The 17,862-nt window shown below is 37.1% G+C and overlaps 1 protein-coding gene across 1 annotated transcript in view; it reads left to right on the forward strand.

The window, feature by feature from the left end:
- Positions 1-17,862, forward strand: part of LOC107594905 (catenin alpha-1-like) — a 140,156-nt gene that overhangs the window by 6,847 nt on the left and 115,447 nt on the right. The window contains exons 2-4 of the mRNA XM_016285119.1: positions 6,504-6,612; positions 6,704-6,899; positions 11,478-11,644. Coding sequence (XP_016140605.1) covers positions 6,505-6,612; positions 6,704-6,899; positions 11,478-11,644 — 471 coding nt within the window. The 5' untranslated portion in view covers position 6,504. The remainder of the gene's footprint in view (positions 1-6,503; positions 6,613-6,703; positions 6,900-11,477; positions 11,645-17,862) is intronic.

Consider the following 17,862-nt stretch of genomic DNA (forward strand, 5'->3'; position numbering starts at 1 on the left):
ATCTGCAGATATGATCTTGTTTAGGGATCTGTGCCTTTGTGCATACGGACATCTGACTGATAAATAGTGAATATGTTTCTCAGCAATAGTGTGCACCCTTAGTTTACAGAGAAAAGAAGGTCAGGGAAAAATCTGTAGATGGAAAAATCTCCATACAAGTTGTTTGTGCATTTTTCTTTTTTTGTACTTGTTATTTTGCACTTTATGCTAGAAAATGTTTATTTGCTATTTATTCACGTTTAAGGTATCTAATATTTTGATACTTAATTTCCATGATCTAAATATTCTTAAAAATTGAAAGTTTGTTGTCATTTCAATAAATTTGGAAGTGTGTAGGCCTTCTTGCATTATTATGCTGTTACATTATGATTATATGGTCAGTGGCATAAAATGGTCTTTAAAATGAATAATATCGATTATCGCAATTATTTCTGGGGAAATATGTCACATAACAAAAAGTTATCGTGACCGGCCTATATTTATATAATTTCATATAGTTATTATCACACGAAAAGTGCCGTTTTTTTCTCTCTCCAAAAGTCAGTAGGGGTGGAACGGTTCAACTTACTCACGGTTCGGTTTGTATCACGGTTTTAGAGTCACGGTTTCGGTATGGTTCGGTATGTGCTATGTTTATGCAAAAACTATACTGTCAAATGAAAATAAGAGTAATCTATCTAACTACAAGCAACAGCACAAATACAATAGAGTAAAGATAAAAATATATATATATTTTTTTGGTAGGTCTAACATTAGTTTTCAGGTACAGAATTTGAATAAAGTAATGAAATGTAAAACAGCTTTGCATATTTGACTGTATAAGTTAAAGATTAATCTTTTATTAAAGTTACAAAAGCCATTCAATCAAGAGCAGTGAGTGATTTCATTGTTGTTGCTGTTTGATTAATATTAAGAAAGTCACTTTAAGAGAATGCACTGATACAGTACGTTCAGCCGGCTATGTCTGCTATAGGATACTTATCAAGACGGGCATTTTGACAATTTTTGTGTGAATTTGTCCATTTAAACACAGTACTTCAGAGAAAGCTTAATATTTGTGCGTGTTCTGAGGCACGGGTTTGCGCGCACGTGCAAATCTTCTCACTGCGTGCACAAGCTCGCGTCCTCTGGCTCTTAAATGTTTAAACTGGCAAAGCTTAAACGAGTTTAGCTTAGGTCTCACCTGTGCGCGTGTGCTATCAGCACCCGGGTGATGACGGAATAAATGCTCAAAAATGGAGGCAAAAATGGTTTGTCCACGTTTTTTTTTTCTTTTTTCATCGCTGTTGTTATAATGTATTGGGAAGCCAGAAGGCGCATCCATCAACAGAAACATATATTAGGCGAACCCTGTTTGTTTTACGTGTTATTTATAGCAAACCATATTACAGATGCGTTGTCAGATTTACATTGAACCGTGGTCCTAGCGTGTGCCGAAACATGTTTGGAGAACCGTACGGTTAGATTTTTTTTTTTCCGCGAACCGTTCCAACCCTAAAAGTCAGCATGATTACAAATGTGATAATGATTTTATACAACAGTTCAATAAACAAGAAGTTAATATTAAGAGACTTGCGTTTTAGACACCATATTTCCTGTTTTTACTCTATTTCTACAACAAAAATCATTCCAAACACAGCCACAGCGCTGTATTTCTCCAACAAAAATAATTCCAAACACAGCCACAGCACTGTATTTCTCCAACAAAAATAATTTCAAACACAGCCACAGCGCTGTTTTGTGTCTCTGAGCAACAGGATTCTGTTTTGTTCCTGAATGAATCACCCGTTTAAATGATTTGGTTCAATCGCAATGACTCACTTAACAGTGATTTGCTGCCACCTACTGGTGGTTTTAATTTCACATTTAAGGTACCTTTTCATTTTTAAAATAATTTCAAATATCAGTTTTCAATGTGTTATGTTTAAAATATCAAAACATTATTTATGCATTTGTAACTGCTGGTTAAAGTAATGTCCCTCAGTGTAACTGCATCTAAATGCCACTTCTAATGCAGTTTCTGTGTTTCCTCTGCAGTGCAAAGATCAATTTCGTTGATACTGATTTAATTTGCTTGGTAACAGCCCAAATGCAAGAATTTGACTCAAAAGATGGTGCACACTTTTAGAAAAAATGGCTTAAAGGTAAAAATGCCCATAAAACTGGATGGAAATTATTAATTTCTATCACTGCTGTGAACTAACCACACAGAATATGGAGAATATAAAAAATTCTGGAGTCAGCTGCAGTGTTAATTTCATTGATGAATAATTTGTCATAATTGTCGTCAACGACATTTTTTTCACTGATGACAACGAGACTATAACGAATTAAAACTCTTTTTGAATGACAACAACTATGACGTAAATCTATTGACATTTTCGTGAACTAATAAAAATTAGACGCAAATGTTAGGGAGGGACGATTTGGGAAGAGATTCATTCAGAACGAAACTGCTGCGTGGTTCGGAGGTTAGATGCGTACATGAACCGGCAGGACGTAAGCTAACATACACTTGCTGCACGTCGCATAAAACGTTAAAAAATGTCAATATGTTGGGAGTAAGTGAAGAGCAGACATATGGATAAATCTGACGACGCAAGAGAGAACTCTGTTCGGTTCGGTTTTCTCAGCGCAAACACTGAAGCATACACACACAGAGAGCGCGTCGCTTGAACGGAGAATTTATACACAAAATTATGTCGAATTGTCGTTTTGACGAGTATTCATGTAAACACAGTTGATTACGTCTTAAGTGAACGTAAACACCAGGAAGAACGTGTATCAGTACATTGCATCCATTGGAGCTGTGCATTCAGTTTTAAATGGACAGCAGCCTAATTTAGTTGCTATTGTCCGAGTCATTGATGTTAATCAAGCAACAACAGAAAGACAGAAAATCACGCACTGCAATTGACTGAAAAACTTTAGTAGCCCTAAAGATTAATCTAAATGTATTTGTAGAAATAAATGTCTACTAGAAAGAATGAAGAATATGGTAAACAAGTTGCTATAAATAATGCATAAGATGGAGCAGAATTTACTGCACATAGCCGTAGTTCACTGACAAGTTACACAAAAAAATCACAGATGATTTTATTGCGAGATTATGAAATCGTTCGCGATAATGACAGCTGTTTGCATAGCTTCTCAGTGAACTACGGCCCTGTAAAGTAAATGCTGCTTCATGTGAAAGCATGTGAAAATACCACATTTAATAAAATTTTTACTCCAAACTCACTTCATAATATCAGTCGAGTGTTTGAAATAAATCCTTCTGTGAGATGATGTTGCACAGAATAAGGCATGCAACATATTTCATAATATTTAAGCAGTGATAAAGGCATTGCATTATAAATATACTTTATTTTAATGAAAATAAGAACTCAGATAAACCGTATATTGCCATAGTCGTGTGTTTATTAGTCACGTTGAATCAATGAAAGCAGTTGAATCTTCTGTTTATTCAGCTGCAGCGATAGGCATTTTCTGGGTTTCTTCTGTGAGGCGTATTTGGAGTTTAAGCGCAAGAGCGCCCTCTGGCCTTTAGATGGAGATTTACTGCTGATCACAGAACCGTGCTTCACTGAAAGATACGCATGACAATCGCAGCTTCTGTCGAATCGGGATTTTGATTCCATTTCGATTTATTGTGCAGCCCTATCGGTGTCTATCATGATATAACCTTAATGTCAAACCTATATAATGAGTTTGGAAATTTTAGAGAAATGCTTAATAAATGCACTGTAACTAAACCCATTAGATTTTAGCCGACTAAATTTACTGCAGATTTAGTCGACAAACTAAATACAATTCAGATGACTAAAATATGACTAAAACTAAATGGCATTTTAGTCAAAAGACTATGACTAAGACTAAATAAAAATTTGCTGGCAAAATGAATACTGGTCAGCTGTCAGCACAATTAGAGATAAGATATCAGCACAATAACACATTCAGCAAAATATTGTCTAATTGTCGTTATCGATAAAATCCCTGTAAATTATCGAGATATAATTTTTTGTCAATATCGCACACCCCTAATTTGTTATTTAATTGATATAATAATTTATTGTTGTTAATTGTTTAAATTAAGATAGTAATTAATACTTTTGACTCATCCATTTTCTTAAAAATGGTTTAAAGGCTGAAATATAACGCTTATCATTTTATAAAACTTTTTATTTTTGTGAAAACTTGTATCTGTAAGTTATGCTTTTTACAGTAATTTTTCCAGTTTAATATGGTACTATAGACATTGCCCTACCCGCTCATATGGTATTAATTTTATTTGTGCAGGTCTTAAGGTCTTAAATTTGAGAGAAATTTCCTGCAGAAACCCTGTCCAGGACAAACGATACTGTTATCAATACTTGCATTGTTTTATCCCCGTATACTTCAATGTTAACGAAGAATTAGAAGCTGGTGCTTGTCATTTTCCTTCACTGAATGATGTTGCCGATGTTTGCTCAACGTGCGTGTGATATCCATGCACATGTGTGACACAAACTAGGCGACACCAGTGTCTGATGCAGTATATGCAGTAGTGTAATGGTAAACAAGGGAGGCAACACTAGTAATATAATGAAACATTTACTAACAAAATACATCATCTACCTCAAGCAATGCGCTGTATTATGTCTCGCGGCTCCAGCTCCAACTGAAACTCGTGAGACACATTCACATCAAATGTTGATTCGGTAGAGTTACACTCACGAGACTTATTCGCAATCACAAAAGTACATTATTTCCACGTGCTTTGAATCCTTGCTGGTTAAACGTTTAAGTTGCGTGCTGTTCTAACATGTGCTTATTCAGGACGCGTACACCCGAAGCATCCGTGCACTAAAAGGCCGGTCAAACAGCACCTGATTACATGGTTATCTTAGTTATTGTCTGATTGTGCTAATACGGTCAAAAACACACAAAATTTACATATAAACAGTTAATTATGTCTAAAGTGAAAGTAAACCGTTGAGAAAAAACAGATGCGTGCAGCTCTTAAAGCAGCAATACTAAACACTGTTTTTTTTTGGGTGAACTATTCTTTTGCGTGCTGTTCTAACATGTGCTTATTCAGGACGCGTACACCCGAAGCATCCGTGCACTAAAAGGCCGGTCAAACAGCACCTGATTACATGGTTATCTTAGTTATCGTCTGATTGTGCTAATACGGTCAAAAACACACAAAATTTACATATAAACAGTTAATTATGTCTAAAGTGAAAGTAAACCGTTGAGAAAAAACAGATGCGTGCAGCTCTTAAAGCAGCAATACTAAACACTGTTTTTTTTTGGGTGAACTATTCTTTTAATGTTAATAAAATAAAACATTAAGAGAAAAATAACTCCCTGCTCTTGACTGAAGAACTTGAAGTTGCTTAAGTTCAGCAGTAATAAAATAACTTTTTAAATTTTTCAACAGCTTTTCACTTCATATTTTTTTGCACCAAATAATATCGATAACAGTATCGATAAGTACCAGTATCGGTATCGATAAAATGAAAACGATACCCATCTCTAGTCTTTAATAGTTTTTTTTTTACTTTAACAGTTTGTAAGTTATTGTTAATCAATTTCCTGATTGAGAAATAGAACTGCTCTTGACTGAAGAACTTGAAGAACTTGAAGTTGCTTAAGTTCAGCAGTAATAAAATAACTTTTTAAATTTTTCAACAGCTTTTCACTTCATATTTTTTTGCACCAAATAATATCGATAACAGTATCGATAAGTACCAGTATCGGTATCGATAAAATGAAAACGATACCCATCTCTAGTCTTTAATAGTTTTTTTTTACTTTAACAGTTTGTAAGTTATTGTTAATCAATTTCCTGATTGAGAAATAGAATGGGATATTTACCGCCGGAATCCTATTCTTACTGTTTTGTTTGTTTTGATGGTAATCAACTAAATAGCAACATTTTCCACCCAATGAGCATGTATATATGGAAATTACTCATTCATTTAGCTTCATTTTTTTATGTAGTTTTTTTTTTATTATTATAAAAATGCTATGCATTTAGTTTGTTTGGGCCAAAGTTGAATGTCCTAACTTTTTGTAGGACACGTTTGAATTCAAAGGTTTTATTCCAAGTATGTTGGTCATGCAACACTGACCTCGCCCACTTTGTCTGCATTCCCTGACCTATATAGCAAACAATGTCCATTTAGTCTGGCTGTCTAGTGCAGACAGACCCCTGCAACAACAGCAGAGCCCTCAGGGTAGGCTGATTATCCCTGTCCTTCAGTGCAAGATTGCTGATCAATACAACTGCGGTCACTGTTTGAATGGAAAATAGCAGAATTGGCAACAGAGCTACTCAGATGGCATAACTGTGGGTTAGTTTTGGTTAGCAGTGTGGATTGTTTACATCGTAAGTGAATGTGTAAACTTAACATGAATCTGTCATGTGACATTTCATTTGATAAAAGACATAGCCCGCTTATTTGTCTCTGTCTCACCACCCCTCTGAATCCATTGATCGCTTTTTCTCTCCTCAGAATGATGACAAGCATTAATACAGCAAACATCAACTTCAAATGGGATCCCAAGAGCCTGGAGATCCGCACACTGGCTGTGGAAAGACTGCTGGAGCCCTTGGTTGCCCAGGTCAGGCTACTTTTCCTATATTCATCCTCAGTTGTTGTATTAATCACCAAAGGTTGCTGTTTTCCTTAAATCTTTCTTGCACCATTTGCAGGTTACCACACTTGTGAACTCTAGCAACAAAGGACCATCCAACAAGAAGAAGGGACGCTCCAAGAAGGCTCATGTTCTAGCAGCCTCCGTGGAGACAGCCACCCAGAACTTCCTGGAGAAAGGCGAGAAGATTGCTAAAGAGAGCCAGTTCTTAAAGGACGAGTTGACCGCAGCAGTCGAGGATGTCCGCAAGCAAGGTATGCAAAAAAGAAGTGTGTTAACTAGGGCTGGGTTGACAATATTGATTAAGTTTGATGAACTGATATCAGTTCTTAAATTCCAAGAATTTTTTTTTAGTCTATGCTGTTTTCTGTGTGAACAAAACTTAATTAAACATTACTTTAATTTGCTGTCTATCCAATAATCATCTTTTTTGAAGTACTACTAGTTATAGCTTGAAATAAACATGAATGAACGTCAGAAAGCATGTTCAAAGTAATGGTACAACATACTGAAATGTATCATGTCTCATTTAATCTCTCAATCAGTGTTTCAGCCATGGGAAACAGCTTGTATAATAACATAAAACATAATGTTACATTTACCCTAAGAAAGCCATTCAATGTCCATAGCTCATTAGTTAGCTAGAACAAATTACTCTATATAGGAGCATTTTACTAAATATATGCAATATATCTGATATTTATTATATTTTTGTTGTTTTGATGCTAACCTTTTAGCGATGTGTTCGTTACAGAGTGTGTTAGTGTATGACTTATGGAGGATGTCCGCAAGCAAGGTATGCAAAAAAGAAGTGTGTTAACTAGGGCTGGGTTGACAATATTGATTAAGTTTGATGAACTGATATCAGTTCTTAAATTCCAAGAATTTTTTTTTAGTCTATGCTGTTTTCTGTGTGAACAAAACTTAATTAAACTACTTTAATTTGCTGTCTATCCAATAATCATCTTTTTTGAAGTACTACTAGTTATAGCTTGAAATAAACATGAATGAACGTCAGAAAGCATGTTCAAAGTAATGGTACAACATACTGAAATGTATCATGTCTCATTTAATCTCTCAATCAGTGTTTCAGCCATGGGAAACAGCTTGTATAATAACATAAAACATAATGTTACATTTACCCTAAGAAAGCCATTCAATGTCCATAGCTCATTAGTTAGCTAGAACAAATTACTCTATATAGGAGCATTTTACTAAATATATGCAATATATCTGATATTTATTATATTTTTGTTGTTTTGATGCTAACCTTTTAGCGATGTGTTCGTTACAGAGTGTGTTAGTGTATGACTTATGCCAGTGGTTCTTAATCCTGGTCCTGGGGACTCCCTGCTCTGCACGTTTTGTATATCTCCCTTATCTGACACACTCAGTTCAGTTCATGGAGGTCTCTCCTAATGAGCAGATGATTTCAATCAGGTGTGTTAAATAAGGAGACATGCAAAATGTGCATAGATATAAAGTGATACAAAAATATGTGCAATTTCAATCTTTTTATGCAACTCAGTTTTGAGGTTTTTTTTTGCTTATTGCTTACCTTGTGTAATTCAGGTTTTTTAAATTTTTTTTACACACACACAGTTGAGTGTTGTTCATTGTTTCTCACTATTACAAGTTGAGAGACTGTTGACATGTACTGTACCCTGATATTTGTCCAAACAAATAAATATAAAATTAAGAGTTTTTAAATCGGAGACAAATCAATGTGTCAAATTTGACAATACACAGCCCTGGTGTTACCTCTACGATAAGTTCAAAAGTGTCTGCAGCCATTGAAACTATTATAAGAAACGGATGAATATCCTAATTCAAGCAACGGCTTTAATCGGTGGTTTAATTTCCTGTTTTCATTATCTGTCTGTGCTTATCTGCATGTGCGATAGATTTTTTGAATTAAGAGAGCTTGGCTTGTGCTGTCAGAGTTGCTGCTATCGTGCATTGGAGTGTGTACTTCTCCCCAAGACTGTATATCCCCTCACTCAATCTCATGTTGTTCGTTCTCATTACGGAACATCACTAGTGTCTCTGCCATGCCTCCTTATGGAAAGAGGATGGAGAAGAGAGGTTAATAGAAGGGTTTAACCCTGTCAAATTGCACAACTCCTCATTTCTCCGTGCCTTGTTTGCCATGCATTTTTTATTAAAATCCTGCTGATATCGATATGCGATCACTGCGACACTCTAGTTAACGTACATTTTCGATTGACTCATTTAAATAAGATGCAATAGCCTCATCATATCAGCATGAGTTTAGAGGCCTTCAGTTTATGTTGTAAATTTGCATGGCATTTTTTACATTGATTGCTAACTAATCCTAGTTATATGGCTATGCTACCTGTGCTAAGGAGGGATTGTCACATTCTGTAACAAACAGCTTGCTTTGACTTGCTGTGCTGATCCATCAATATATTTTTATTTATGTTCGGTTGACAAGAATGCGAAAACAAGCGCAAAACAACTTGCATATGTACATGGAGTCTGCCAGTTGTCAAAGGTGATGTCAGATGTGGAGAATGCGACACTTTACTTATGCAAGACTTCAGGCCAAGTCTGTTGGCTTGTGCCTTAAATAACCTGTAGCCATAAATTTATCACCATATATTGTCATTCGAAGTGAGTGTCTGACTGGAACTTCATGGGTCAGAATGCCCCATTTTTCTAGAATTATTGTGGCATTTCGCACTTCTGAGATGCGGAGTGCAGGCTCAACCCTCTTATCACTTGTTGGAATAACATCTTTGTCAGTTTCAGACTCTGGACACTCCGTGTTTATTGGCTTAGTTTGGGCTGTAAAATCTGTCAAGCGCTGGCCAGCACGCTGCTGTGATGCAGAGGAATGTCACATTAGTTTTGCTGTGCTGTCATTGGCTGCGGAATCCAGACGCTGTTGCTCGCTGGTGCCGGAGACTGTCAGCTATGCAGTTTTACTTGACCATGCGTAGTTTGACTGATAATGCCACCATTGAGTGGGGTTAAAGCTTCCATAGATTGAAAAGAGATCCCGGTACCCAGCTGTGGCTTACCAGCTGTTCTGCTAGCCGGGCAAATGTAATCGTTGGGTAATGCATGCTAGAAACTACCGAATCCTTGAACGATTTTCTCCCTAACAGCTCCAGAATAACATTAGCATGTCTCCTGGGTGGGAAGTGTGTTATTTACCGTAGAAACTGATTTTGATTGCTTCACACCTTTCAACTGGACGGATGAAGGATGCTGGGTATGATAATGCCATCTGCCTTCCCTCCAAGGTATCTGGATGCTCATTGTGCCTTCAGACATCTGCTTTTAACATTTCATCACAAGCCTCTGTGGTCCCCTTGTGAGCGCTACCTTAGAAGTGATAGATGTGAGTTTATTGTGGGTGCACTGATTACTATCAGGCCCGTGAAAATAGTCTTATTGATTGCACCCTCAGGAGGGAATGACAGTCCCAGAGTCCTTAGTTCTTTTTGTGTGGTTTATGGTGGGGTGAATTTCTTTTTATGTGATGGATAAAAATAGGAAGGTTTTTAGAGATACCATTCAGTGTGTGTGGCAACCACCACTTGCGTAATAAGCCAGAAAATCTTGTTGCCATCATTCTGCGATACTTGCTTCCTGTTACCAGGGAACACTGTGCAGTGTGCACATTATTCCAAGCATCAACAAAGGAAAGAATGAGACGCTCTTACTCACTGCCCCCTCAAATTTATTTTTCTCTCTTTTCATTGTCAATTTCAGTTTAGTCTAGTTATGAACTTGGCCATTACTTGCACTCTTGGCCACTTTCTTTGCAGGCTTTTTTATTTTTATGTATGACTTGAGTGGGATGCGGAGACCTGCATGATTCTGTTCAGTGCATTTGCCAACACATTTGACAAAACAACCTGAAACCATGTCCGATGTGAGGTTTGAGGTCATATGCCTGCGCTTATTCATTTCCGTATTTTATGCTGCTTTTAAAATGCTCTGCTTTGTCGCATTGAAAAGGTTTCAACATGAGCCAACTGGGATGTGAAGGCAAGTGATGACACCCTTTCGCAAGCACATCAGATAAGAAATCAGTGTTATCCCAGGGACTCGACCTTCACTGAAAGGACTCGTTTGGTGTGCTAGCATGTGACCGAGCTGGCTATGAGTAGACATGAATCGAGCCTTTGCTTTCACCACAATGTTTCACTGCTTCTGACTTTCCTCTCCATCTTGCATTTCACAAAATGACATCCTAATGCAATTAACCCATCACCCCCCTAACCACTGGCATTTATCCTGGAACATGAACACCCGCTGCCCTGGTGATTAGCTCTATATTTCACCTTGTAGTTGTTCTTGTGTGTAGTGTTTGGCTCTGCTCTTATGACAGACTGCAGGGTGGCTGAGTCAGACCTACCGCCTGAATTCTTGGTTTAAGTTTCACAGCTCACCATGTAGCTCTTTGTTACAGGGAATTATTGATGTTTTTCCCCTGCCGTGTTCATTGTTTACTTGGGTTTGTAAGGCCGGATTGCCACTAAAGAACCTCCTGTACGTTGTGTTCTTATGTGTTTGTGTTGTCTCACAAGTGACCTTGGTGGTCACAAATAATGATTGTATTATCATTGTCAATTAACTGAAGCGGCTTTTAATCAAATAACGGAGAATAATTAGGTCCCAGTCTTTAGCATTTCAAAAGGCCTCTTTTGAAGTAATTGCATCTTCAGATGTTGAATTATCTGTTATGTCGACTTCCACATTGGGAAATAATTTCATTGACCTTGCTACTCTTGCATCATAAAGGCTATGAAAGGACAAATTAAAACTATTAATGAGACTGCATGAATATTTTTTTGTAGGAGAATCCATGAAGTTGTCCTCAGGAGAGTTTGCAGAGGATCCCTGTTCTTCAATGAAGAGAGGCAACATGGTCCGTGCTGCACGTGCCCTTCTTTCTGCTGTCACTCATCTGCTTGTACTGGCGGACATGGCTGATGTTTACCAGCTTCTGCTTCAGCTCAAACTGGTGAGACACATACACATTTTTACTCTTTGAAAGGTTGGTTCACAAAAAGTGACAATTATTGTTTACTCAACCTCTCATACACTACAGTTCAAAAGTTTCGTCAGTAAGGATAGTATTTTTTTTATTTAAACAAAATTTTTTTTTAGCCAAGGATGTCAAATGGATCAAAAATGACAGTAAAGACATTTGATGCTACAATAGATTGGCGTTTCAAATAAATGCTGTCCTTTTTAATAGGGCTGCACGATATATCGTTTCAGCATCGATATCGTGATGTGCGCATCCGCGATATTCACATCGCAGGATGTGCAATGTTTAGTATACTGCTCGTTATATTTATACTGATTGTTTTCTTTGCTCACACACAGACACGGTGTCTACACCGGACGCGATAGCTGTACAGAGATACCTATTTTAAATCATTTTAGTAGCAGACCTTCTGCAAGCGATTTTCAGTGCTGGAAATCCATTTATCCTTTGTTGAAACTTCTGCGTCGTCGTGGAGAGCGCAGGTCACGGTCTCTTAGCAATGGCAGACGCCACGAAAGCGCAAGCTGCCGAACGCTTTGGAAAGAAGGAGAAAGTGGCGCGGTTGGCGTTTTCCACGCGTTTTTAGGCGCGACATGTGAACGAACGGCCCCAAAGTCTGTCTACACTGGATGCGACAAAAGGGCCTTTCGCACCGCTTTAGTTCCAGAACTAAATGTACAGTACTAAAGTACTGGGACGATTTTTCGCAAACTATTTCCCAGTACCATTTAAAGGGTTGCATTCACACCGACAGTGTGTACTAAGAAGTGACGTAAGCCAGTCGACAGCGACGTCATTTGTGCGCTGCATTCAACAACAGAAACAAAGAAGAACAACGTTAACAAAAGGAGGATGGAGGACGCTGTGATCGGAGCGGTGTTTTTGTTGTGTCTCGCGGGTTTCACAATAATGGACATGCAAAGTCGAAGTATACGTAAAGCGATTGAAAGAACGTAAAGGAGGACTAAGAATCTCCAACGACAACTGGCAGTTCTACATTTGCTACAAGTGCCTACACTTCAGCGTCCGTCCATCTATCGCTGTTCTCCATACTTGCGAAATAAGTTGACACAATGTTTACAGTATGTTTACACAGCGTTTTAAATCATGGCGGGTGAGGGCGTTTTCGTATGTGTTTGGCCAATCAATGTCCACTTGCGTCACGATTAGTACCAGTTGTGCTGGTTAGACCCTGCTCCGGAGTAGGAGCTAATTTGGTTCTCGAAAAAGGCAGTCCGGTACTAAAACCGCACCCAGTTCCGGCAGTGCGAACACGCCAAAAAGTGGGTAGTTCCACAATTAGTTCTAGTACTATGAAAAGGTTCCCGCGGTGCGAAAGGCCCTAAAGCGACCATTGCATATCATTTGAACTTTGTGTCAGTACGTCATAAAGAGAACAAGGCATCAGTTTACTGTCGGGGATTTGTCGTGCCGCGCTGCGTCCAGTGTAGACTCTGTGAGAGCCATGCAGATGCACGTGAACACTGAATTCTGTTCCCTTCTGCATCTATTTGTGCCTGAAATACTGTGCTCTGCAAGTATCCTTGTAAACACAGTTGCTTAGGGGAAGGGAAACAATTGAGAAAGAAAATGGATGTGTAACAGTATATTGGTTCACAGCAGTTCAATGTTCCTGTTGCTTTCTCTGTCATGAACGTTAATCAAACAACAAAACGCAAAGAAAAATCACTTTTGTAGCTTTAACACAGAATTGTTCATTTAATTTATAGTGTAAACTGTGCAGCGTTATTTTACATTTGATTATTCAGTTTCTGTACCTGAAAACTGTTAAGACTTGCCTGAAAAATATAAAGCACTGCTTATTTCATTTGTATCTTTGTTCTGTTATTTATCTATGCTTCTAATTAGTTTATTTCCTATGCTGGTTTACTCGCCTACAAAATCACCCCAATCATTGATTTTTTTTTTTTTCCCAAATAGAGCCATGTCATCAGATTTTTTCTCCATATCGCAATATATATTGCAGAAAAAAAATATCGCAATGTGAGCTTTTTCCAATATCGTGCAGCCCTACTTTTGAACTTAAATGGCCTGAAAAAAATGTATATTGGTTTCCACAAACAAATTAGGCAGCACAATTGTTTTCAGCATTGATAATAAGAAATGTTTCTTGAGCAGCGAATTAGAAAGATTTAGTGAGTAATATGCAAATAAAGTTTCAATGGCTGCTAAAATTTCAGCTTTGCCATCAGGGGAATAAATTGTTTTAAAATATAAAAGTTATTTTAAATTGTAATACTTTTATTGATTTTTATCAAATAATTGGTGAGCATAAGAGACTTCTTTCAGAAACATTAAAAAAATCTTTCAGACCCCAAACTTTTGAACAGTGTAGTTCCAGACCTGTATGGATTCCCATGGAGATTAATTGAACATCAGAGACGCTGTTTTCCATAATATATGATAACCATGGGCTTTCAGTCTTAAAAGCATTACCTATAAAAGTGGTCTATGTGATTCTCACCCTATAGTACAAGTTTACTGAAGCCATACAGTAGCTTTCTCTTAATTTAAGTTACTATATTCATTATTCATTTCACCCTCTGCTGTAGCTTTCAGATGTCTTTCATGTGTATGCATATTCATTTGCATGTTTCACTTATGAGAAATGCAAGAACCTTTGGTGTCTGTCGACAGTAAATTGACACAATTTTCATTTTTGAGTGAATGATTCTTTTAACATTTTGATCACTCTAGACATGCCTGGAAGGGTTATGTGAAAATGGGCAGAGTATTTCCCCGACAATTTCCATTTAGTTTTGGAGTGCCTCATATCATGCCAACCAGCAGAAACTCTGTCAAAGTATCAGGCTGATCTTTTTAAATATGACACTTGTGGGAACTCAAGTTTTAAGATGGAAATTAGCCAAAATGTGTTGTGCGCATAACTGGTGCTACCATTTATATTTGTTACATTACATTTTGAACCTTCATATCTTGTTGTATCACTTAGACTCAGTCCACCACTGATTTCAGATTTCTTTTATAACCCCCTTCATTATATCTATCCCTCATCAGTCTCTGAATCTGAGAAAAAGCTAAAGCCAAAGGGAGTACCTCAGGGAACTGGCAGTGGTCCAGAAGGTTGGGTAAAGCACACAAAAAGATGCCAAGTTTAGTCCTATTTTCCCCCTTCATCAGGGATGTGATTCTTAAGGATTAATCCGGACTTCCGGTTATTTTGGCCTAAAACCATGACCCACGTAAATCATGCAGATTAGTCATAAAATAAATTTAGGGTTGTCCAGGGTGATGCTAGTTAGTGCATGATGATTGAAATTGCGAAATGACCTTAAGCAATTAACTAAATAAACTGCAAAAAGGTTATGTTTTCTTATACATCAGACGGAATGGTCCTGAGAGCGCTGTATGAGCTCGCGGCACCATTTGCAGGACTTTTAAAAGGGTTCAAAATGCCAAATGAGAGTAGAATCCGTGCTGAAATGTGTTATTCCCCCCGGTAACTTTTTTTTTTTTTTTTTTTGAATGGGGATGAGAATTTGAGAATGCTTAGTCGCTGTAAATGCTAGCTGCATTAGAGTTGCTTTAATTTACATTTGGAACACAACATTCGTCATTAGAATCGTTTATAAATCTGTTGTTTACAAAGATAAGTTTCAGTGTCACATGATCCTTCAGAAATCATTCTAATATGCTGATTTTCTGCTCAAGAAACATTTACTATTTATACATGTCAATGTTTTTGCTGCTTAACATTTTTGTGTGAACAATGCCACTCAAACATTTGTGGTAAGATTTAAAAAAGAGAGAGAAATTAATATTTATTCATCATACATTAAATTGATAAAGTGAGTGAAGACATTTAAAATGTTACAAAAGATTTCTATTTAATAAATATATTTGATAAATGCAAATAAATGCTGTCCATTTAACATTCTATTTATCAAACAATCCTGAAAAAATTTAATGATTTCTGAAAGATCATGTGACACTGAAAATTGGAGTAATCATGCATAAAATTCTAATTTGCATAATAAATTACAGGAATACATTACATTTTATACTATATTAAAATAGAAAACTTTTTAAATAATATTTTAGAATTGCTGTTTTTACTTTTTGATCAAATAAATGCAGCCTTGGTGAGCAGAAGAGATTTATTTCAAAATCATTAATTGTAATGTTTCCAAACTTTTGGTAGTAATAACAATTTAATTAATACTTACATTATATTATACATTTATTGTAATGGGTTTATGCGAAGATGGTTTTAAGTTCACTAGAATTTGTTATTTTTTAAAGTCTAATAAATGTTACAGTTGATAGCTCTCAATTATAGCTACTGTAATGTTGAATGGCTATAGTCAATGGTTAAATATTAGAAAAAAAATTAACCATTTCATAGAGACATCAGCAGGATTGGTATCAGTGATACAGACATAAAAAAAGCTGCTACTAAACAAATAAACTAAACCAAACTAAACAAAATATACTGTCTTTGTTTTTTCTACATTCATTTGAAAATCGAATGTGAAATTAATGCAATATAAAAGTATATTTAAAAACTTTAATGTTAGAACACAAAAACATGCTATTTGAACAACATTATTTTTATTAATAACCTTAAACAAAAATTTAATGTACAAAACCAGTGCCATTCTTTATACTTAAAATTGTTTCAAGTTTATCCACAAGTGATAAAAGTATGAAAAAAGTATGAAAAAAGTAAACAAGTTTCACCCAAAAGTTTGTCATATTTTTGCTGCCACTGAAAAACAACTGTAAACTGTTGTCTGTTTTAGGGTTTGCTGGTGTGTTTCAGGATCTTCCTCAGTCTGCAGCTGTAAAAGGAAAATATAATATACTTAAGTAAAGCAAAGGACTGAGACTGACCAAATGCAACATTAGATCATTGACACCAACTAAAATATAACTTTTTAGTAAATAACAAACCTCAGCTTTTATAATAAATTTAGATAAGATTACATATATTAAGTGTATATCAAATAGATGTAAACTGTAGTATTAAAGCGGTCATATGATGCGATTTCAATTTTTCTTTTCTCTTTGGAGTGTTACAAGCTCTTGGTGCATAAAGAAGATCTGTAAAGTTGCAAAGACTAAAGTCTCAAATCCAAAGAGATATTTATAAAAGTTAAGTCAACCACGCCTACCTAAAACGGCTCGTTCTAACACGCACACCCCCACATGTCTACATCACGATGTGGGAAGATTTGCATAATGTCGCCCAAATGTTCACGCAAAGAAAGAAGGCGTAACTTTTATTCTCGCTGTAGTATTGTTGTTGCCGCCGCCGCCATGTCGTGAAGGCGCTGTTTCGTTGTGAAAGCTAAACTACTTTGGTTGGTCTTCCAAAAGAGGATGATATCTGCTTCGTCATGCCTGGAGCTGATACGTGCTGGTCACTGAGGAAATACATCAACTTCACGCTGTCGATCGCCGGATCGGCTTTCACTGTGGACGAAGCGGAGTCCAGCCCGGGGTCGTCACATGTGGTTGCCGCAAGCCAGCCGGGACGCTCCTTCGTTGAATCCGCCGGCTGCGCCGTTCTCAAGCCCGCCCGCCTCTGCTCACTCAAGCCGGCCTCCGCATACTCTAGGCCCCCGCTCACTCAAGGCCGCGCGGTGTGTGGCGCTGTTTCGTTGTGAAAGCGAAACTACTTTGGCCTTCCAAATAAGAAAACACGACTAGAAATCAGTGGTTAAGTTGTATTTACAACACTGTTCCAGAACAGTTTAACTCAAATATTCAGATGTGTCCAGCGCATTTTATGGAGGACTGTTTCCTGATCCTGGTAGAGTAGACTACAATGCCGGCTGTTCTGACTCTCAGACTGTAAGACGTTTTTTTATATTTAAAGAATTTGCCATTGACTATTCAAACGCGAGTTTTTTTTTTTGGGCAGTGTAGAGTAGCACTTGTTTGTCATTTCTCCGATCACAAATGCAGACATGGTTTTATGTTTATGTGGCGCGATGCAACGCGTAAAAAGACAGTATAAGTCATTATAATCAGTAATTATGTCCCCACTGTATGTAACAAATGCCTCGTTTATAATGGGTTTTAATGTTTTTGTCTCGTCGCTCCGGGACACAGCATCACAGTATGGTAAGGGGCATAACATTTCTATCACACGCTTGAGGTATTCGGCCAATCACAACACACTGGATAGCTGGCCAATCAGA

The sequence above is a fragment of the Sinocyclocheilus grahami genome, unplaced genomic scaffold (assembly GCF_001515645.1).
Source record: "Sinocyclocheilus grahami isolate Dianchi unplaced genomic scaffold, SAMN03320097.WGS_v1.1 scaffold192.1, whole genome shotgun sequence".
Lineage (NCBI taxonomy): Eukaryota > Metazoa > Chordata > Actinopteri > Cypriniformes > Cyprinidae > Sinocyclocheilus > Sinocyclocheilus grahami.